The sequence below is a fragment of the Lichenostomus cassidix genome, chromosome 10, assembly GCF_008360975.1.
Source record: "Lichenostomus cassidix isolate B80296 chromosome 10, HeHo_3.0, whole genome shotgun sequence".
Lineage (NCBI taxonomy): Eukaryota > Metazoa > Chordata > Aves > Passeriformes > Meliphagidae > Lichenostomus > Lichenostomus cassidix.
In genome coordinates this window covers 6,395,469-6,419,705 of record NC_139491.1, presented here as the reverse complement: position 1 = coordinate 6,419,705, position 24,237 = coordinate 6,395,469, and the positions used below count along the sequence as shown (strand labels likewise).

Here is a 24,237-nt window from a genome sequence, read left to right as displayed (position 1 = left end):
TCCCTTCCTGCAAAAAAAACCCAAAACAATATCTATTTGTGGTGACAGTCGTATTGTCCTGTACACTGAAATCCTACTGGTTCTGTACATGAAGCTATTAAATCCATAACCCTAATACATTCAGACTATTTCAAACCAGGACAAAGCATTCCCCTCTCTACCCATCTCCAACCTGGTGAGGTCAGGGAGTTTAATTTCCCAAGCAGTACTTACTGAAGCACAGTGTTTACCCCACAGCACTTCTGGGAAGCTGTTCATATTCAACACATCAGTAACTGCAATCAGTTAAGAGTTTTCAATCTAATCTGATGGTCTCCTGGTTATCTGCTTGCAAATCTGTCTCACTATCTCACAGCAGTGCACCAGGGGAATTGCTCAGTATTGTGGTGATCACAGCAACCCTCTGCCAACATTAACCAGCTCCTAAAGCACCACCTCAGAAACCTCACATAACCAAAAATTAACCATAGCTCTGGGTTTTGCCACTCACTTTTAATAAGCAAAATGAAAAGACTGTTTCCTCAAAGGGTTTGTCAGAATATGACTTCCAAATGATTTTGAAAGTGATCTGTTTACTTGTGATACAATTAAACTCTAAGCTTTTCATACCTGAACCTTAGATCCTCCCTATTTTTTTCTCCCTTTTTTTCCCCCTCACTGCAACATAAATAAGCCATAACCATTACTCATACCTCGAAATATTCAGTTGTGGTTTTCTAGTTAGCTTATTTTCTCTTCAGTAATTTAAAATAGAACATCACAGTCCTGCATTTACATTGCATACATCCTCAGGATACATATTAAATTTTGATTTCTAGACACAGCGTGTAACAATCTGTTCCATTTAAATAGCTGCCTTTAAATGCCACTGAGAACAGTAAATAGCCCTACTTTTGACAGCAGTAACAACTACGTTCTTTAGAAAGTCACAGTGCACTTGTAATTATTAAGACAGACATGATTATATGGCACCTGAAAGAAATGCTGTGTTTGGAATACCACAGTAACAAGACTAATCCTTAATTACGGATATTCTGAAATTGTGGATGCCATTGGAGCTCAGAGAGATAGATGGATAACTAAGAGCAAGGCCCAGGAATTGCTTGCTGTGGAGGGACAGTGAATGGCTGGGGAAGAGCACAGCGGTGTCCTGGGGACTGAGCTCTTCCCCAGCCACACACTGTCCCAGGCTCTCTTCTGCTACCCAATTCATCCAACCAAATGGCTGAGTACTCTCTGCCTGTCCCAGCAAGAGAACAGAGCCCAGGGACCTCTGATGACAGGAATCCTAGGTGCTCCCATGGCTAGTTCTGTGGCTGTGGCTGTTTACTGATGCAGCAGGTGAGTTCAACAGCCTCAGCAGACAGAGCTGGATGGAACTTTCAGCAGCCTCTCTGCCCTCTGGTTAGTTCAGGGACAGCAGTTAGTTCCCTGTGACAGCAGGGAACTCCCTGAACTCTGCTTGAAGCCTGCTCAGGGCTGGGTGCAGGCAGAAGGAAGGAGAAGCCTCTCCACAAAGCCACCTCCAAATTCAGCTGGAGTTGTGCTCAGGGCTAGATCCTGTACCCAGCTCCTGCCTGCAGAAAGGCCATTACTTCCTGACTTTTGCAAAAGTCAAACTCCTCCTTCAGGCCTCTGCAAAATCAACCTTGAAGCGTGGTTGACAGCAGCAGCCTCCTCTGAGCAGCAGTTCCCCACCAGGCTCTCCTCCGGGAGCTGGCAGAGGCTCCCATCTCGCTCCTGCCTTCCGAGGTTTTGCTGAACAGCAGCGTTTTGTTTCCAGCCCACAAGAGCCCATAGAGACGTGCCAGCTCAGAGGCAGTGCTAAACATCTTTCAAGAAGGGATCTGACATTTTCTTTTGTTCTCATGTCTATAGTATTTTCTCCTTGGAGAAGGTTATTTGAAGTTATCTGGTGCTGATATTTAGGGAAATGCGAAGCATGAATTGGGATGGCTGTTCATAGGTAGTGACGCAGAGCAGGACAGGGTGTCCCACTGCAGGCACTGCCCAGAATGTGCCTAATTGTTCAAATGCTCCTGCAGCTCCAATCTCTGCAGTGCTTTTGTCTCTCCCACACACAAATTAACACACAAGCACCAGTAGAAGGGTGCTTGCTGTATTTTAGCACAGAGGTTTTTCTAATTTAATGCTCCATCATGAATCAGGAACATCTCTTCCGTCTCACTCAAGCAAAACAGAGTTTCGTGACCAAAAGGATGCTTATGCATGCAAATCTTTCCTGTCCCAATTGCAAAAATTCCCCCAAATTCCCTATGTATAAATATGTCACTGCGAAAAACTACCAGATAACTCTGCCTCTAACAAAAAGGGGAACATATTTATAGCACTAACATTCTCGGATGAAATTTACATTTAGTGCCATAACGTTTATTCGCTAACACTTCTATCTATGAAAACCTCACCAGAAGATGCCAAAACACTCCAGGAGTTACAGAATTTGACACTAGAGAGCTCCCCCTTCTCACTATAGATGCCATGGGTGCTCCACAGATCCATTAACATTCAGAGCCCTGCAATTTCCAGGCACACAAGCACATGCTGGGCAAACCAACGTAAATCTTATGGCCTGGTTTCCCTAAGTGCTGATTTTCCAAAGAATAATCAAGGTCAACAAGAGAATCTCAGCCTCCCTGCAAAATCAGCAACAATTCAGAGTTTCAAAGTTTTCGTTAAGATCACTGAGACCATATTGTTATCACTTAAACCAGAAATGTCTGCATTATCACAACGTTTTTCAAATGCAGAATGAAACATCAGTGACTTCCACACAGAGGAAAAGAATACCAAGTGTTTATCTCCTTGTAAACATGTGACAGCTGCTGAATTTCTATCAAGGAACTATTAAATATGATCAAATATTTTAATGTCTGCTAATATGAGAATTGCCTGTCCTTGTATTCAGGTTTACAACAGTAGTCAGCAAGCTGGAGAAAAATAAAGCAGGAAAATGTCCCGTGGAAAACCCTGTTGCAGAGAGCAGAACTGAGTGTGCTGTACTGAGCAAGCCACATCCCAGCTCTATTCAAGTGTTTGTGCCACTGCATCCTATAAAAGATAACAGATGTCTCACAGTCACATTCCTGAAGTGAAACTATTTGCCAAAATACCCTGAAAATTTACAGCAAGGATTTGTACATACTGGAACTAGCCCCACAGTATGCTTCCTTGTACCTCTCTGTGACAAAATTAGCAAAACTCCAAAACACAGACACACCACAGCATCCAGAACACCTCAGCACTTCTGCTTCAGGAGCCACCAGAGACTTTGGGCCAGCCTTGGGATTTATTTATAAGCTCTCAGTAGTCCTCACTGCTGTGGTTAAGGGTCAAGTTTTCCTACTTTTCTCTTCCTTTATTTGCAAAATTGTCCAGGCTTATTTTGGGGAACTGCTTTGTTAACTTCTCCTGTGTGCAACCAGGGATGTGATACAAACCCTCAGAGAAAGAGCCCCAAGTTCTCCAAGAAAAATCAAATGTATTTTTCACATTACCATCACTTTCCACCTGTGCTGTAAAACCAACATTCATCACAAGTGCCAAATTTGTGGCACAAGGATATTTCCAGGAGCATCAGATATTCTACACACAGGGTTCTTTCAGCACATAGCACTATGCTGATACACATACCATTGTTACACACACAAAAAAACCCTTTCTGGGTATATGTGAAAATCTCAGCTGTCAGCTCATGCTATTTCATAAGAGAAGACCCAGAAAAATCATGAATCAGTGCCTGATGTATTTCAAGGTGGTTGAAGAGCAAGGCATGGCATGTGGCAGAGGCCACCACACCTTTGGGAACATCCATGACAGCTTCCCAGGGCAGGGAATCCTTTCTCCCAGGCTCTTTACCTCTCTCCCAACCCTAAATCTCCCTGTGCCCCAGAGGTCCTCACCGCTCAGGGACTGCTCTGCTCCCAGCACGTTCCATTCTGCCGGCAGCTTCAGGTGTCGAAATGCCAAAGCCACTTTCTCATCCAAAAAGTCCACGTCTGCAGCAGGTGGCCTGGAGCGGTCCAAGAAGCGAGTGAAATTCAGCGCCTGCTGGTTGCCAGCACAGGTGGCCAGGAACTGGGCAGCATCGTAGGCTTCGTCCTGGACAAACTGGAAACTCTCTTCTGCCACCACCAGAATGGGGTGACCTTCTCTCGAGGCACAAAGTGCCACCTTCACTGTCTCACAGCAGTCATGGCCTGCAAAATAAAATTCAGACGAATGGTAAAAAAAAAAAGAAAAATGGCATGGGATGAAGAAACACAACTGTGAATCCCTTTGACACACACACTCTTCACATTAAATCGAGTAAGACCAAGTTATTGAGGGTCATGACTCCAAATTAATACTATCTTTGGAATTTTTATGTATCATCAGACATAAGTATTTCTTATAGACTTTAAAAGGAAAATATGCATAACTCTTCTCTGTCCCATTTAAACTAAGAACTATAAGCCAGCCAGGCTACTTATATTCAGCAACAAGCAAACTCAAGAGTTTTAAGTAATTTAAGTAAAGATTTTGCTAACATACCAAAAGCCAGATTTTACGGACAAACTTTTCTCCTCCAGCTCTGCAGGACTCCAGTAACTCATCAGAAACTAGAATGTGAGTGCTGCAAAACCACATACTCCAACTGCTGTTACAGCATTTGGCTTGTACTGAAAACTTTGAAATTTCACCTAAAACAAAGACCTAAATGGCTATGAGAGCACGACCTGCCTGGGCATGCCCTGTGTGTGCTCACTGCTGCACCTGCCCTCTGCATTTGGGTTCCCACGACAAAACTAAGCTGCTTCTGCTAAATAAAAACATGGAAATGGCCACTTTCCATATTTACAAAACAAGAGGGTTGGAAGTTTGATAACTTTATTATTTATTTAGTGCAGGGGAAACAGGAAAAATGAGGCACTGGCAGGGCAGCAATTTCATTGACTGAGAAACTTGAGGGGGGGAAAAAACCCAAACACCAAACCAAACCAAACACCTTTTTGGAATTTTAAAAGGAAAAATATACTATGTGTCCAACACAACCAGAATTTGCAGTTGTCAGACATGCCCCTTCAATAATAAGGTTTGTGTTTCAAGTTCACAGTGTGGCACAGTTTCTTGTTCCAGCCTCAGACTGACGTCATGGCTGTTTTTGCCAGAACAGCATGGACCCTGCACTAATTACTGGAAAAGCTTCTTTTTGCCCATGACCTCAGCATACTACCACATTCATGAAACCCTGCTTAATTAAATACAAAATGACGATTTATTTTTAAAGGCTTGAAAATTCAATTTAAGCCCCTATTTGTGGTCAGTGGGAAAGTTTCCTTCTTCTGTTGGAGCCTTTTGCTGTTGATTTCCCTGACAAAAGGGAAAATATGTCCCTAATCTTCATGGTCTTTCAGCCAACCTCACAAATCTGTTCTGAGGCTTTTGGCATCTGTACAGGTTTTGTCTGCTGAAAGAGGCAATCCTGAAGTTAATTGAAAGGTCAAAACTGCTATTAGGACACTGTGGGTAACACCAAAATTGTCAGAGATGAGGCTGTGGCTTCCTAAGGAGAGCAAATGCAGCTGGAAAGGTATCAAAGACAAGTGGAGAAGGGGAGGAAAACACACATGGATGTTGCTGCAACAGCTCAACACAGCCAGGATGCTCTGAAGCTGAAAGGTGAGAATTTTTTTTTTCCTTCCAGCACCAGGTACCCATTAGCAAGAGGATGATGTGAAAGCTGAAGGAATAGATTTACTAGTTGTGTTGTTTTAAAGAATAGCAGTAGGAAGAACTACTTCTACTGCTCTTGAAAATACTGCATCTGCATTCTAAGACATTACTTTGTTAGTACTCAGCAGTTGCAATGAAACCCAGTCACAAGTTCTGCTCATCCTCACAGTAAAATCCCCAAATGCTCAAGGCAGAAGTGGAGGGATGATACAACTTTGGGGGATTTTGCCTTTAAGGCCATTTAGAACTGTACATCACTCCCCCTGCGCCTTCTGGCTTTGCTGTTCTTCCTAGTGACATCAAATATGGAGCAGGTAAGATATTAATTTTGTTTACAGCCTCCACAAAAGCAGTGATCTCTGTGCTGTGAGAAGGTCATGACAGCCTACAGGAGCTAACTCAAATCCTGTGAGCTGGGCTCTCCCTACTGCAGAGCAGTGGAAGGTTGCTAGAATGCAGAGCTAAAAAAAACAAAACCATAATAAAAGATTCCTTAATAGCATGAGAACAGCTAAACCTTTGAGGTTTTAATTCTGTTTTAATATTTTCTGCCTATTCCCCTAAGAATCCCATCTGCAGAATAACCTAGAATACGGCTACTCTGCCAACAGACTTTCAGGATTGAAGCAGCAGGCAGAAACAGCCCAAGAGCAGCTACAGAGAAACCATTTGGGACAGTCACTTCCTCATCCCAATGCCAAACAACTCTGCTGTGGGACAGCAAAAGCTCCCCCATAGAGACAACAACTACAGAAGGCTCAGTCAAGACATGTGGTCTCCTTAAAACAGAACATCGTGGATGTACACCAAGTTCCCTGGATGTTAAACACCAGCTGCAAAATGCAGCACAAGGCAAGGTGATAAAAAGACCATCCTGATGTGTGGCCAACAAGGATTCTACTGGAACCTCCCCAGATATTGAATGGAGCCCAGAAGAGAAAGTGACAGACCTGATAATCCATTTTTATCTAACATGATCAAACAAGCATTGTGCTAAACCCTAGGGAATGTCCTTCAGAAGGGTAACTGCTTGCAGTGCTTTGATGTTCTGCTTCCTCGCATCTGAGAAGATGTCAGACATGGGGGTAAGAACATGGGACAGGTTCTGACTTCTGGCAAGCAGTTCAAATGAAAGGGGAGCCAGTACATAATGAGAGCAGACAATACTAGAAAGATTGCTTGAGAGGTCTGGTTATGGTCATGTACTTTGCAATCATCAGGGTGCTCAACTATGGACTGCTGTCACCCACTCACACACCTGCCCAGACATGGAACAGAAAAATGTCTGACATTAAAAAGGAACAAAAAAAAGTCTGACATTAAAAAGGAAAAAAACCACAAACCCTGGGTGTGTCAGTGGGCTGGTTTTGGTGGGATAGAGTTAATTTTCTTTGTAACAGTTGGTGGGGGCCACTTTGGATTTGTGCTGGAAACAGTTTTGATAATGCAGGGATGTTTTCCTTCTTGCTGAGCAGTGCTAACACAGACCCAAGGCCTTTTCTTTTTCTCACCCCTCCTGACCAGCAAGCAGGATTGGGGCACAAGGAGTTAGGAGGGGACACAGCCAGGACAGCTGACCCCAAGTGACCCGAGAGATATCCCAGACCATGTGGAGTCGTGGTCAGTGTATAGAGCTGGGGGAAGGAGGAGGAAGAGAGGACATTCAGTGTGACAGTGTTTACCTTCCCACATCATCATTACCTGGGATGGAGCCCTGCTGTCCTGGGGATGGCTGAACACCTGCCTGCCCGTGGAAAGCAGTGACCTCACCCCTTGTTCTGCTTGTTTGCATGTGGCTTTTGCTTTAACTATTAACCTGTCTTTATCTCAGCTCTCAAGTTTTCTCACTTTTACTCTTCCAATTCTCATCCCCATGGCACAAGAGGCAGCTGTGTGGGGTTTAGTCACTGGCTGAGGTTAAACCATGACAGTCAGGAAGGGCAATGAGCCTATTTATAAAGGTTTGCATTTTCATAGGCTGAAAATACATGTAACTTAATAAATCACACAGATGAGTGCACCCCAAAGAAGGGATGAGAAACCTCCATGTTTTACCACACAATCAGGTTCCCAATACTGCCCAGCACCCCTCCTGACTGCCTTCAATCTTCTCCAGAAATCAGGCCCTTTGGACAGAATAGCAATCAAAATGATGAAATACTCAATATTGTCATGCTGGTACCATCCAGCAGTATCCTTGTTCAAGTTTAACTCTCCTGACAAAACACAACAGTGCTCCTCACTAGCTGACATCTCAGACTCCATGGCTATGGCTTCTTCATACTTTTCACATTTTTGCCAGAGCACAAAATGTGGTCATTTGTATTGCTGTCTTGACTGTGATAAAAGTCAAATAACCCATCTCTTAACTCCCGTAGCATTGCATTTTATCCCATTTCTCCTTCTGCTCCTCAGTTGTTTCCAGCTTGGAAATAACTCATGACTTGGAGCTGTTTTAAGAAATACCAACATGTTGCAGGAAAAATACAGAAATTAAGAAGTATTTCAGTATATGAAGAGATGGGTACAGCAACTAATTCTGCTGCGATAAAGCAAATGCCTCACCTACCCATCAAACCATACTTTAAAAATTATTTTAAATGAGACAACAGCCCATGAACTGAAGAATTCCTTACTGGGAATGAATGGGGACACCTAATGAAGCTTGCTCTGGGGAAAATACAGGAATGAAAAATGAAGACATGGTGCTCTGGTCTGTCTGTACTTATCCCTGAAGAGATGAGATGCTTCAGCATGATAGCACTCTTTCCTCTACATGGTAACAATGCAGATCAATGAGCATGAAAACAGAGGGAGATTTCTGAGCTCTAAGTCATTAGCAGAAAAGTTAATGTACAGCTTAGACAGGTCCATCTAATTGCTACCTGTGCCTGTGATCTGGGGTGCAGTTAAAAGGGCAGCAGCCAAACTCTTCAGACATTTTCTTGTTAAACAAGGCCTACATGGAGACAAAACACCCCTAAACAGAGCTTTAGTAAAAGATGATTTCATTTCCTACTCCTCCAAAAGTGGAAATCCTGTCCAAACCTCCTATTTTCAGAATTCACATTGGAGCTATCAAACAATGGGCCCCCAGGCTGGGCAGCTATTTAAAGCCCTGCTGGAAGCACATGTTTGGGTTTGCTTGGTAGGTGACTAAAGACGAATTGCATCCTCCCAGTTACTGTGGTGGAGCTGGGTTGAAAGAGGTCTTATAGAGAGAATTCAGCAGGACAGGAAAACCAGACAACAGATGTTGTGAACCTCATGAAGTATCTCAGATTTGAATCCAAGAAGATGGCTGGCTTGTGGAAATGGATGCCAAGGGATCTCCTGTGACCATCCAAAAAGTGCTTCTTTCCTGCTTCAGAAATCCTGAGCTCTGGTTCTGAAAATCAGAGCCCAGCTTTGAAGTGCATTTGTGTAACGTAGAGTTACTGTATTCACTCTTGCAACACAGGAAGCCTTATGAAATACCCAGGCACAGCACCAGCAATGGACAGGAGCCTTTGCTTTTCCTTTTAAACCTTTCACTGGAGAGGTGAGAGAGAGACTGGAGAGTGGCTAAAGATTTTTTTAAAGGCCCTTTACACACTGCAGATGCCCTGAAAACCTAGAGAAGTGTAAGACCCCACACATTACATCTTAAATAACTTCAACACAGATTCAATCACTTTTTCCTGTGACTGATGTCATCTAGTACTGGCATCATTTCCTTTTAATTACACTGCCTCAAGCAATTAAATACACCGAAGAGGATGAACTGCAAAAAGTCTTCTTGGCTATGCTGTTTTAGTCTATTTTAAGGGGTTTTTTGTTTCATAATTAGGAGTATTTTCAAATCCACAACTGGTATTGCCAAGTGGCCATTTGTTATGCAACTTGTTTACCCTTCTGGTCTACCAGTACAAAGATTGTAATTCATGAAATACAGCTTTTTCTATGAAGAGTCGTTTCTTAAGGGAAAAAACACAGTCTGTGGTAGAAGTGAATAAAGCATGACCATATGTAAAGGATTTCACAGTAAAAGAAAAGCTTGAAATGAAGATATTTCCAAGCTAACTGAAATTAATTTTTGCCTATCCTTTTCACTAGCAGAAAGAGAGTGGAAGAAAAACCCATAAAACAACAAGTCTGAGAGCTATGGAACTAAGAACAAGTTAAAGACTGAAATTGCTTCTCTGGTTTAGCTTAAGCAGGCAGAGAAAGCTTCCAGTGAGTCAAGGCATTTGGAGTCAACGGGAATGTGTCAGCCCTGTGGAAACTGCTGGCAAGCAGCTACCAGCAGACAGACAGTCTCTCAGACCCTTTTCTACTTCCAATTTTGATTCTCCTCCCCTTTGAAACCCACACAAGGATCCTGCACCTTTTGAGCTCAATGAACATGAGAAAAGTGATTTTGGTATTACAGAGCTCGGAGTGATACGACACATTGCAACAGTACTCATCAAGGCAATTACACCTCACAAAATGTACTTGTTTTGGTGACTTGGCTCACAGACAGGGTATTTCTTACCCTCCATTTATTTAATTAGGAGCTGCTGCAGCTCTGGATTTCTGGACTGTCTCTCCCTATTTGAAATTTCATTTCAAATTTCCCTCACATCTCCCACACATCACATACTAGCAGTTGGTAAATGCAAAGCAAAATACATGCCCAGTCATACAGCTGCTATGGTGATGGCATCCAAACTTGCACTAGATGCACCACACAAATATTTGAGCTCCCAGCACCACAGCTCCTGCAAGAAGATTTTCCCAAATCTCCCCAAGAGCTTCCTGATGCTCAGAGGCCTCCACTGGCCACAGTGAGCTGTGGTTGGGACTTTTTACTCATGTGGACAGTGATGAGGTCATTCCTTCTGCTGCTGGTTTGTGTGCCAGATCATGATTTGAGGATTTTTATTACTGGATTGGGTTTTTTCCCAGTGGGGAGAAAGCTGCTCTAGCAGGGAGGCAGGAGATGAAGCTGCTGTCTTGCAATGAAGGTTTCACTTCCCTGCTTTACACAGATTTCCTTCACTACCACATGCAATCTGCTTGGCCTCACTTACCCTCCCTACCCTGTAGAGATTGTGGGAAGAAAAGAAATACATTAAGATTATGGCAGTCTCAGGTGCTACAGGAATAAGGACTTGCTGAAAAGCTCAATTAATGACCAACACCAGTAGGACAAGCATCTGTAACCTAAGAGGACACATCCATCCCCAACAGTACAAACTCAGCAGCCAAAAACAGTTTAACCACAGCAGCAGAGATGGTATCATTTCTCTGCTTCCTTCCCTGCTCAGACCTCTCATATTTTCTTAACACCCAAACTCCAGTGACTAAGCTTTTGCACTAATGAGATCCACAGTGGAACAGTGCCAGTGCCATTACACCTCCACCTGCCACCTCACCCTGTGTCTGATAAAACAGTGCTTGAAATTCTCTGCAGAACTACAGAATGCCTCTGGTACTGAGGAAAACTGCTTCCATTAGGGAGAATTTCAACCAGATGATTTAGAAACTGAAGAACTGTAGAAGTGGTGGTAAAGCAACAGTTAAATAAGATTTTGGTAGCTTTTCACTGAGACAAACAGAAGCTTAGTTGGATGAAGTAACCTGGTGTGTCCTTAGGCTGGCAGAAGAGCTACTGAAAGGACACAAAACATCATCTCCTGCCTAATTCTTGTATCTCCCGTTTTGATACTTCAAGTTATGACTGATCAGCTCAGATGAGAATCTGTTTCTTACAAGGGGAAATTACTTCCCTTAAATTAACATATTCCATGCTTCAGAGCAAGTGTATAAATACAGGTAAGTATTTTGTATTTTGAAGGAGTGATGAATCTGTATTTAGTCACATCTTCAGGTAAAAAAAACCTGCTCCCTTAATTACAATCAGAAGTCTTTTATTATGTACAGAAATAAAAGCACACATTTGAACAGTAGCATGGACTATATATATAGTCAGTGTTTAAGGCTGATGATAAAAAAAGCATAGGAAAGAGGCAGATTGCTCTAGTAATTATATAAAATGCAGCAGTCATTTAATTCTGCAGTGATAAGCTTTTATTTGGGTAAAGTCTTTCAGGATATAGAGGATTTTCACATACAATGAGAATTTATGAGGTATTTTGACAGCTTATATTTCCATTCCATTTTCTCTAATTTTTCACCTAAAACAACTTTACGTTGTTAAGATTTCTTTTTAAATGTGATTTTCTTTGAAAGCTTTGCTAAAACATTCTGATTAATTTTGGCAGCAAATGTAATGAAATCATTTGCCTTTTACATACCCATACATCAAAAAAAAAAAAAAAAAACGCTGAAAAAGTCAAGAAGCAAAAATTGCAAATCTGGGCTTGTTTTTACTTCAGTTTTAATAGAAATATAGTCACATCTTTCACCCCAGCCACTGATGGGCTTCACCTGAAGTCTTTCAGGGACCATAAGAAATTCTGAGGACTTGGGACAAGAATGAGGGAAGAGCTTTTAAGTCCAGAAGGGAAGCAGAGGAGGTTCAAGGGAGGCAGAGAGGCTCTCAAGTGAATCCACCCTTCCTTAATCCACCTGAGCTATCCCCAAGGGGCTTCTGTGCTCCCAGGGATGTGCAACACTTCTTGCACCACAAGGACAAATGAAAGATGCTGAAAGCTGGCAGTAAAGGATGAGATTTTGGGTAAAAGCTGTTTGCAGGAGGTTCCTTGCAGAGCACTTGCTCAGTGCCCGGGGCTGGGTGTTTAAACAAGGGCTGGTCTCACACACACCGAGTGCTGCTCATGGCTAATCCCAACGAGAGGTCAAATAACACTCTGAGTCACCACAGCATCGCCAAGGCAACTGCGGAATATACAGAGTAAACACATGATTACAGATTCACTCTGCGTCCAGGAAGGAGGAGGAGGAGGAGGAAGAGCTGCGTTGAAATAAATTATGGTGGTTCCACTGAAATCAGAGTAGTTAGTGCTGAAACACTGGACAAATGCAGTGGTGTCAGCGGAGGGTATGAAAAAATTAGGTTTTTCCCATTTTTACCTTTGCTTGTCCCCAGCACCCCCTTCATCATTGAAGTATTTTTTTCTCAGGTAGTCTCATCAAAATGAGGTTTGAGCACAGATGAGAGTGTTATCCACATGGCTGCTTTACATCTGAGATGTCACCTCTTCCTTATACCACAGCCCTGGACAGTGCAGAATTAAGATTACCTTTCTGCAAGGTCTCTTAAAACTCTGTCTGAAACAAGCTGTATTTTGGGACAGCACCCATCCCTATCTAGCATCACACACCACAAGATCATGACTATATTGTGAGAAAAAAAAAAAACAAACGAAAACAAACAACAAAACAATCCATTATTGCTAAAGGAACAATTGAGAGAAATTCCCTTTTTCCTTTTGAATCACAGAGTCAGATTTCCCAATAACGGCGACAAAGGGAGCTGCAGGGAGCTCTCCCCAGTGACTCAGTGTATCTGGGGCTGGCAGGACAGGCAGTGCCCAGAGCATCACTCTGGTACCACCCAGAGCATCACCTGGCAGCCACCGCCCTGCTCCCATCCAGCACTGCTCCGGGGACAGCAGTGACAGGAAAGCATCGCTCCTGCCCGGAAATCCCATCCAGCACTCTGGCTCCCACATGGGCTGAAGGAACACTGAAGCTTTTCAGTTCCTTTCTTGGCGAAGCAGCCACAGCCCCGAGGGAGAGGTGAAGTCATTGCAAGCAGGGCTGGCAGAGCCCCACGCCCACCACACAAAAGCAGGGATGGAGTCACCCCCTCTTCCTCTTCTGGGAGAAAATAAGCACTAATCTAATTGATTGCACTGCACGGGGCTCCAGTCAGCAGTAGCCATAAAAAGACTTCTCTTCCCAAGCCAACTGAACAACATGAACACCACAAAAAGGGGAGGAAATGAAGAAAACGGAGTGGCCAACTTTTAGCCACTCATTCCCAAGAGAAAAAAACCTCCAAATTTTACTCCACGTGCATCTCCCATAAAACAATACGTAGGGGGCAGATGAAAAGACAAACCCAAGAAAAACACTTGATGGCCTGAGTTACACTGTGTGTAGTGAAAATGTCAGGCGTTTTTCTCACACTGCTAGCAATGTGCTGCATAGCAACAAGTCAGAATGAAAGGTTAATGGTGAGGACTGCAGCCTGGAACAAGCTCATTCCCACGGTCCCAAAGTCACCAAAGGGAAATGCTGATCTGTTCTGTTTTGTTGGTGGCACAAAGGATAAAAACTGTGGTGGGCTTTCATGTGCAAACCCACCTCATCTGAAGCAGCCACGGAGAGATGGCACCAAGCAGCACACCACCTGCACTGCAAGAGCTCCAGAAATGCTGTGTGGGCTCTGAGCTGAACAGGATTTTAGGGAAAGGGTTGCATTTCACCAGGAAGGCAGCAATGAACCTCATCGAGTCAAGCAGATGATGAATGTAGCTAAGACTTATTGGACTGTACAGCATTTGGCCTAGAGCATCTGTAACCTCACAAAGGTATCTTGGGACAAATGGGACAAATGTATCTTCCACCATCTTTCTTGCATTTAAAAGCTTTTTACTATGTGTAAAAGTGACTGAATTTTTTTACAAGAGAAACTCATAGTTACATATTAAATAATTGCAGTCTCAAAGTCATATCATTCTAGCAAAATCAAGAAAAAGGCTCTTAAAAGGCAAAAGCAGTCATCCAAACCACATTCTAATCCTTGTGAATGTGTCAATAAGGAAAAACATAACCAAGAAAACAGCACTACAGTCCAGTCCACCTGTAGTAACCAAAATTTCACAGATTGGTACACTGATATGCAAAGAAAGGCAATTATTTACCAGGAGAAATTGTCTCCAGACTCCCAGGATTAATCTTTCTCGTGCTTGTGCAGTGTTGGACAGTTGATCCAGTGAAGACCAAATAAAAAACTACATCATCTTCAACTTTATCTTCCTCAGTCAGCTGCACCGTAATAACAGAGTCACCCTAGGAAAAAGGACAAGAAACAAGGTTAGGTTCACATGACCAAGAACTGCATCATCTAAAATAAAACTACACTTCCTACAAGGTTCACACTCTCCATTCACACACTCTTTTCACAGGACTCAGGGCCCATCCTGATTTTCAGATATGCAAGTCAACCTTTGCATCAAAGCCAGCCAACGTCTAGGAAATATGCGGAATGCAGCTCAAGGAAGAGACACACAGAAATCTCCAGGGTATATTCAAAATAACAATTTAATATGGTGAAATCACACCAAGTCTGGCAAACAAGTGCACATCCCACACAGGGGTTTTTGTATACACACACATATATATACAGACATATCCCATCATATGTGCATAGGTAAAACAATAGAAATGTGACAGTGGCCTAAAATTGCCTCTGTCTTCACAAATTTGAAAAAAATCCCTAATTCTTGCTTGAGAACTCCCGTTTTCCCTGTCCTGCATCCCTAGTTTCAATTTCATCACTGAACACATCTCTGATCCACAATCCATAAACACACAAGGATACCAGAGTTTCACATCCACTGAGATTTTTTTCCCACCTTCCTTACAAAGAAACAGCAACTGTGGTGGTACAGACAGTGATAACTCTTCTCATTCATCTATAAGCTTGTGCCTTGGTGAAAACCTCTGTGTGTTAGCAAAAACAGCAGCTCTTAAAGCCTTGAGAAAAAACCTCTCCAGATCTGTTGGCTGAACACTCCTGCTTAGTATTATGGAGGCTTTATTTCAGTATCTCAGCATATTTTGTCATTTAGCTCATATTTGCTCCCATGAAAAACTGTATTTATAAAGGGCACACACAGTTATCATAGCAACTCAGCAAAGGATACAGTAAATACACCTGAAATTCATACATCTGCACAGAAAAGAACAAGGGCAATAGTTTTCCACGGGGAAGGGAAAACAAGGAAAGAAGATGGCTTACAGTTACTGCAGAACTAAGTGAAGCATTTTCATTTGATGAAAAAAATCACACTCATTTAGGTTGGAAAAGACCTCCAAGACCATCAAGTCCAACTATTAACCCAGCACTGTCAAGCCCATCACTAAACCATGTCCCCAGGTGCCACATCTACACATCTTTTAAATACCCCTGGGGTCTCACCATACCTCATTTATCAGCCTGAACAAATTATATAAACAACAAGACACTGAGAACAACAGTCTGTGATGTGACCTTCTGTCCCTTTTCTATCAAGATCAAAACCAGGTGGATGTCCCAGTTTTGTGCTGCAGCTGTGGCTGCCAGCTCTCTGCCACCACCCCACTGAGCAAATGGTTACAGCTGCAAATCTGGAAGAGATTTTATTATTATTATTATTATTATTATTGCGGATTATGTAATTCTAATTTGCATATTCAAGAGAATACACATGTCATTTCCTTTAAAACCTCCCCCTTAAGATCACTCAGTTCATCCCTTCTCTTTGTCAAATACAACTATAGCAGAAAATTCCCAGACTTCCAGACCCTCCCGAACATCCGTCCTGCGTTAGCATCGCTTCCCACGCTCTGCCTCACGTCTCCCTCTTTTCTCCCTCAGCTCCTTTTACCCTTCCTCCTCCAAGTTCATGTCCAGTTCTCCCCTGATCCAGCCCATCTGGCACCTCTTGCCAGGGGCAGGACTCCACCTTGTTTTATAGAAACAAGATTTTGCAGGGCAAGTACACCACCAGCCCCCAGTCCTAAAATCAAATATGTGGGTCAGTGCTGTAAGCACAGGAAAGAAAACCATAAATTAAAAAAAACCCCAAACAACAAAACAAAAGAAACCAAACCAAAAACAGAGCAGCGAGTCTATTTTGCATTTGCAAAAGTTGTAGAGTTACAAATGTAAATTTTGGGAAGGTCTCACACGATACTATCAAACCAGACTTCCAGCTGGGGAGGAAGGAACCATGTAGCAAAAGTCTATCTTGTATAGAGTCAGTGTTAAAATAAAAACAGGTGCAAAAAGAAATAAATCAAGCTTTAAGTTCAAGCATGACCAGTTCACATGCTGAGTTGAAAACTAAATATTCCATTTCAAGCAAATGGATCCAGACTTCAGCTGATGTTCAAAAAAAAACAAAACCTCAAGTTTTAACCTACAAACCCTTTGTGCTTTGGATTTTATATCTGTCTTTGTTCAAACCGTTTCTTCCCTTAAGGCATGAACATACAAAGTACTTAAACAAATTTAAAATGCAGGTGACACTTCAGAACATTCATCAACAGCACTGAGTGTTTAACATGTTATCTGTTAAAAGATTTTCCTTTTATTTAACTCAGAAATCAAGTACAGCAAGTCAAATTTTTGTGAAATCAAACTGACATAGAATTTTCATGAAAAGGTACCTGTCTATCCATGCAAACTACTCACATTTCTAGCAAAAGCAATTTAATTTGCATCAATATTGCAAAAGACAATTTGTATGTTTTGTTATTTACAAAAAACCTAGTAAATACATGTAAGAAAACTAAACACCAGAAGTTCTACGCAACCTGAAATCTAAACTGGAACCTACACACAGAGCTGAACTTTTTACACAGATACCTGAACTAACTTTGAAGGTGGAAGGCAGTCAGACCAGTGACCTCCAGCAGCTCTTTCCAAGCAACTTGTTCCACTCCTTAGATTTTAATTAAGTTCGTTTCAGATATTTTTTTAAGTCCAGGGGAGCACAAATTATCATCAGCTGATACCAATTTAAAAGGCTCTTCAGCTGTGTCTAAGCAGCACTTCATGGCGGGAGGGTCTGCAATACCCTGCTCCCACCTCTCCTGGAGGATCCTTCAGCAAAGACTGTGGAACATCTTATTTATTGTATTTTTACTTTAATTTTTAAGTTGTCTCCAAGTACCTTTGGTAAGACTGATAATGTGCCTGTGTGCTTCAGTTTACTCACAGGTGTCACCTGAGCTCAGTCACTGTGCTGATGTGATCCCAGAAACAAGAGATCCTCCTTCTTCAACACATACCTCTACCTCCCAGTTACTGACAATTTCATTGTTCACTGCCAATTTTAATTTGATTTTTAAGTTATTCAAACAATGTATTTATTTGGAAAGGAAATAACACACTGAACAAACCCCTCTCTTTCCAAGATTTTAGGAGTTTAAGGAAATCAGTTACAAATGCAGCCAAATTCCTCCAACCCACATAGATGACTCCCCAACAGCCCTATTGCATTCAGCCTCCAAAACATTTTAATTGAACTATGTTTACCTTTATTCATTTAATATCGTCCAAAAAATGTCATCTGTTCAGTATCACTGCCACACAAGGTGGTTATTATAACCCTTCTTTCATCCCAAATGGCTAGAAATGGGAGGTCAGCCTGCCAATATCCCTTTGGTGAAAGTACAGACAGATCAAAGCCATTCTCTGGAATGCTCCAACAAATAAGAATAATTTAATTTCAAAACTAGTTTGGATCGACTAATATTTACTTGGCTTAAAGCCCATTGGAAATGAAAACATTCCATCTTGGTCCATTCATGAAAGAGGCCACCCTGTCCCTTGTTTGGATCTGAAAAATCTCTGGTCTCAGATGTAACAGGACATAAAGAAGGTGGCTCTTTCCTCTAAACATGATGCCTTTTTTAAACCAAAGAGAGAAAGCAGGTCTGCCTCACCAAGGGACAGGTGCAATGGAAAAGCCAAGCCTGATCTTGAACTTTAAACTAGAAAACAACCCAGAAAGGGATTTTGGAGTGGCTCATCTCGGAAGTTTTGGCTTAATTAAGACAGCAGAAATACAATTATCTCTAGAAAGACCTAAATGCTGTTATTAGAACTAAATTCCAAAAGTATCTAGACAAGGCATCTGTTTGTCAGCATAATTTGCTGGCATTAGCACAACTCCACCTTTTTAGGTATTAGTTTTTCCAACACTGTAGTTAAATGCATGTGGATTGTGTGTAGGCAAAGCACAAACAACTCTGAGTAAGTCTGTTAAAATGGAGTATTTGTCTTCAAAGGCTTTTTTTAATAGGTGACCTCAGCTACATTATGAAGTGAACAAGATCTTTAAGCTCAAAAGAATTAAGATCACTTATCACCTTGAAATTACAATCTATCTTCCAAAAGGAAATAATTGTTGAAGGCATATAGAGACATCTTTCTTTTCCACTTCAGGCTCTGGAAATGCCTGGTTTGGGGGAATTGGCCATCATTTGGGAGCATGAAAACAGCCCTGGCAAATGCAGAATTCCAGACTTCAAGATGAAAACCATGAGTTTAGTTGGCAGTGGAGAAGGCTCCCTGAGGGATATCAGCTCTACCAGAAACAGGTACACTTGTCAACAATGGACTAAAGGGAAAAAATATTCTTAACATGCTGCCTATCAAATTTTAAGTTTCTGAAAACAAATATGAAAGAAAAAACACTAAAAAAGGCAAGCTGAAACATGTGATTTCTAAGCTGGTTCCTCCCCCCTCATGGTTCATACTGGGAATTTTAAAGTACATTACTTAAGCCACTAACCACCCACTCTGACCTCCACACACAGGGTATAAAAATACTTATGAAAATGAAGTGTGCATTAGATGGCAATAGTGCAGCACTCAAGTGTTCCTTTAACACTCTGCTTTTAATGAGAAAACACCAACAACCAGTAATCATTAATTTGTTCCGCCCAGAAAAGCAAAATGCAAAAATTGCTGCTGACCATTGACAGCAAACTGTGGCTGGTTTTTCATACAGCAAAAACCTACTATATAGGTTAGATGGGTTAGAGATTGACACGAAGGTAAGAAACCTTCCACCCAATGTTTCCTCCTAAGAGTTGCTGCAGATGTTGGGGTTAGGATGCTTTATTAAAGAGGCTGGATTAGATGAGCAAATGTAACCTTTCCCTGTAACAAGTTTTGGTTTGTTTCTGCTGCTCATAACATGAATCAGGCCATTGTTGAGTCACTGTTCCACTGCATTTTTGCTCCTTCCTCTTTGGGAAGCCCTAAACAGCTCCCAGGAGAGCTTCACTGCACCCAGCACAGCACAGAATCACAGCTGTGGTTTCTTTCTCCTCCTCCTTCAGTTCAGGCTCATTGATACCTTTATTTATTCATTTTTAGATGGAGTTGGACTTAGTTCCCCCAGCTCCTGCTCGACACTGAGTACACAGGATCAGGCTGTAATTCCAGCACGAGGCAAGTCCTTTCACATCCCTGTGCTTTGAGTTTCCCCATCAATGAAATGGGACTCATGGTTCAAACACACCGAGTACTTTTCATCCAAATGGCTTTTAAAGGAACAGCTGGCTTTTCAATCACATGACGTTTTCTTTGGAAAGTGTGCAGCACCGACAATAATTAAGCTAGACAAAATCAAAGGGAAAGTTGAGACAATTCCACCTCAAACTGAGAGCTGCAGAGGACTCTGAAAGCAGCTGGAAAATGGAAAAGGCAACTGCAAGGCACCTTTATGAAGTGTAACAGAAATCATCAAGCAGGAAAAAAGTACAATATAATTGTTTAGATGCTCAGTGAACCATTACCATCTACCTCTGGCAGTACACAACAAGATCAGCAGCTAAACCTTTGCTCCCAGACAGTTTCCATATCTCAGCTGAGTATCCTGGGAGATCCCTCCCATGTAAGGTTACTTTGGGTTGGTGCAAACTCGTTCTTAAACCTCCAGAGAATGACAACTGGAAAGGACTCATGGACATCTCCATGCAGAACAAAACCAGGCACAGCCACACTGGCTCCTGACTGCAAAAGGAAATGGGGGTTTGGGCAACTATTTTTAGAGCAAACATGACAGTGCTCTCATCTCCTGGAATAACCCTTTTGATTGAGAAAGGCTTAGATCCCAGTTTTTCCAGGTCTGAGTAATATTCTGGCCAGTCAGCTGTGACACAGCACTGTTTGCTGGCTCCAAAAACCACAGGATGCTCTTCTTCTATGGCAAGGAAATCACCTATATCCAGCACACTCTTCCAGGCTGCTATTCCCAGGTGAACAGAAACAGGTGAACAGCTCAGCCTAGAGGGGCAGAATCTGGGGATGGGTGCTACCTTCTAAAGACCCAGCTGAGTTCTCGCTTCCCTCTCCACCCTAGCATGGGGTGAGTTTGTTGGTGGATCTCAGTGCTGCAGCCTGGAACATCCATCCCCTTTCCCAGATGTGGCCATTTACCCTGCAAGCTCCCCGCACATGGATAGAAAAGGAAGGGACCATGGGAGGAGGTCAGAGGTATCTGTTACAGCGAGATAACAGCAATCATTACAGACATCCTCAATTTCACCACAATGGATTGACTCAGAGGAGCACTTAGTGGGGGAAAAAAAAAATCACATCAAACACAGTTTATTCTGCAGAACTCCAGGCCCTAGGAACAAAGGTAGGGCTGTGAAATCTGTCTGAACATGAGCAGCTCTAGAAATCCCTCCTTGCCTGGAGAGATCCCCCATGATAAAGGCAGTGACCTGGGTCAGGAGCGTGGAGAAAGATGGATGTCGTTGGGGTGGAGTGTTGCAACCTCCTGCAGATAAAACCTTCAGGGAAAAGACTCCAGAAATAAATAGAATGGCAAGCTGCCAGGTTTTGGGGCAGATTGTGTCCTTTTTTATAGTCAATGACTTCAAACTCCTTGATCTTAAAGCATGAAGCAGAGAAGTTTTCTTAAAATAAATTTTTTAAAAAACCCACACAAAAGAAAACAAGAATGACTTCCAAGGCTTAAATGAAATAAATAAATTAAAAAAAAAAAATCAATCTCCAGACCTAACCTTATTTCCTTTTTAAATTAACAGAAGTGCAATTATTTCTACCAGTGAAAGGTTTCAGGTTAACAGCACAGATGCTGAGCACCTCTGTGATGAGAAAGCCAGACCTGCAAAGCACTCTCTCATTCTTTGGAAAATACAATCACAGACCATTATGTTTTGCCCACAGGCCACCAAAAGAACAGAATGATGGCAGATATTTTTCTGCCAGCCCACAGAGCAAATCGAGGTGATACCTTCCATATTTCACTAACACTGCACTGAGCCAAGTGATCTCCTCTTCCAATGCTAGCCACAAAGCCATGACTTGAAACACTGACATAGAGACAAAATAATTCTCTTCTCTCTACCACTTTCTTCCCTCAAAGGTGAGAAAGAATTTGGTCCAAAAATAAGATTAGCTTAGCACATTGATGGATAAAATATTGACACAGAGCAAAGTAGGGATGCAGAGTCAAAAGACCATTTATTCAAGACTCTTCAGGCAGAAAGAATTTGTGGGAAGACAAGGACATTTATGATAAATAGTCTTGAGCTGTTGCCTCCAGGTCCAAGCTGGCTCTCATGGATCCATCCTGAGGGCAACCTGTGCTAAAAAACACAGCACAGACACCCTCAACTTGCCTGTCTGCAGAGCCAACTATGCTAGGGCTGATTTATTAACACCATCTCACAGCCACAACCACAACCCAAGCCAGTCCAGGTGTCTAATCCTGCAGCAGGATTTGTTTGCAGAGATAAAAGGTTTGAGGAGAGCATGGGGTGGATTTCCTACTCTGAAGCAGTGTGGGCAGCACAAACTCCTGTGGAAATGGTTATGCTTCAAGAAATCCATTATTAGTAGCCCACATCCTTTGACAGAGCATGCATCTGTCAGTCTCCAAATCAATCCTCTCAAAGATGAGTCTTTATTGAGTGTCAAGATGCTATTATAACTATTACACACATATTAATCCATGCAGCTCAAAGGAGATCTCTACAGACTGCCAGCAGAAATCCATCAAAGTAACAGGATCTCGTTAGTGCTGAAAGAGACACATGATTTATCTTCATGGAGAGCTCTTCCTGACATACCACTTTGCTACCCAGAGCCAGGCAGGTTATTAGATTGGGCTGTTAATGGCTAATTTAGCTGTACCACTGACTTAGCAGGAGCTCCACGTGCTCTGCAGTATTCAGAGTATGCATGGTGCATCAGCTCAGTGCCAGCCTGTGCTGTACACAGACAGCCCTCACAAAGCCAAGCAGCCAAGGTCATTTTGAGTAATTTTTAGCACACAGAAAACCTTGATAAAATTAACAAAAAACAACAAAATTAGCAAAAAATCAAAGTTACAGTGAAAAAGAGAAATTCTAAGAAAAGTGCCATTCACCCATTTGTAGTAAATGTAAACACCCAGGGAAAAGCTGTGATGGGAGCTTTATTGTTTTGGTGAGTTTGCCAGTATACTAAAGGAAATATTAATTTAATTTTCATTTGTTCAGGCAGTTTAGCATTAGCCAGACTACTCATTTAAGAATTGTGCACTTTCTGGCCTGTACTGCCTGAATAAGAAGTAGTGACAAGTAACCCTGAGCCCCTTGCACCACAAGCCCTGCACAGCTCTGGTACAGAGGAGGAGGAGAAGTAGTTCAGGGACAAAAAAGCATTAATACATTGGGGTTAACCTTTAAATTATACAAGTCTCCAAGCAATGTCACCACATCACCATGAAGACAAGACAAAACACAGGAGCAAATTTCTCTGGAGCAGAACCTCTCCTCCCATACCATCCAGTTTCCACAGCAAGTACTTATCTTGTTTTTAAGCTTTTTTCTGCAATTCTGGAAACTACTTCAATCAGTTCCTAGAAAACACACCCAAACTGATGTGAACGTCTTGCCCCATCCTAAAGCCTCTTCTGTTCTCCATTACACTTACGAGAACCAAACCAGGTAATTTTATTACCAGCTGCTTGAGTGATTGATAGCATTTCCTACTAATTGCCCATCTAGCAATAACAACAAAATTGCAGTCCTTAGAAGCAATAGCAGGCCGTCTGAATGTGTGCAGTGACTAACTGAAATGCAGCTACTCTCTTGGCACCAGAGAGATGGGAGAGAGTCACAATTCCTGGAAGATAAAGTACATATGATGACATATTATTAGAAGCAATCTCCTAACACTGGAGTATTTTCACAAATAGCCTTGAGGTGTCTCAAAGAATTAAAAAAAAAAAATCAGGTTTGAACACTGAGATCCAAAGGCAGAAGAGAGCCAAAGGATGTTTTTTGTCCTGGTACTTCAGCCTCCTCTACAGTACAGCAAAACCTTCAGAGAGACAGAGCTCAGTGTGTTCCAGAGCACTCATTTTCCTGCCAGCTGCAAAATATCCTCACCAGCCTTTAAATTTTTCACAGCTACAGTACTTATAGCTACTGCAATGACTGAGCCACTTTTTAAAGTGACATTTTTGCCATAAGAGAACAGAAACCATTATAACCATTACCTTACTGAAGAAGTAACCCCCCTCCACCACAACTGCAGACTCATGAAACTTTTCTAAGGTTTAAAATAAACACCTTGAAACATCAATTCAAACACAGGCAGCCCTGAAAATGTGTCCTGCGACAGAACTGCCACTTGATGGCACTGCACAGCATCGAGCTACAACGATTCAGACTTACTTTATTTTCTACTTAAGCACAATATGGAATCGCTTTACCGAGCCAGGCAAAGGACAAGCACTTGCAGGGAGATCACATCCAGCGTAGCCTTTGGAAGCAATGGGAAGCACTGCAGGCAGAGAGCAAGGG

General features: G+C 42.2%; 1 protein-coding gene across 11 annotated transcripts in view; it reads right to left on the bottom strand.

The window, feature by feature from the left end:
- The window catches only part of AKAP13 (A-kinase anchoring protein 13), a 201,322-nt gene that overhangs the window by 112,058 nt on the left and 65,027 nt on the right, over positions 1 to 24,237 (bottom strand). For all 11 annotated transcript variants that reach the window (XM_085070408.1, XM_085070415.1, XM_085070412.1 and 8 more), the window contains 2 exons: positions 14,553 to 14,700; positions 3,921 to 4,217 (listed from right to left, as the gene is read on the bottom strand). In XM_085070408.1, the coding sequence (XP_084926534.1) occupies positions 3,921 to 4,217; positions 14,553 to 14,700 (445 nt within the window). The remainder of the gene's footprint in view (positions 1 to 3,920; positions 4,218 to 14,552; positions 14,701 to 24,237) is intronic.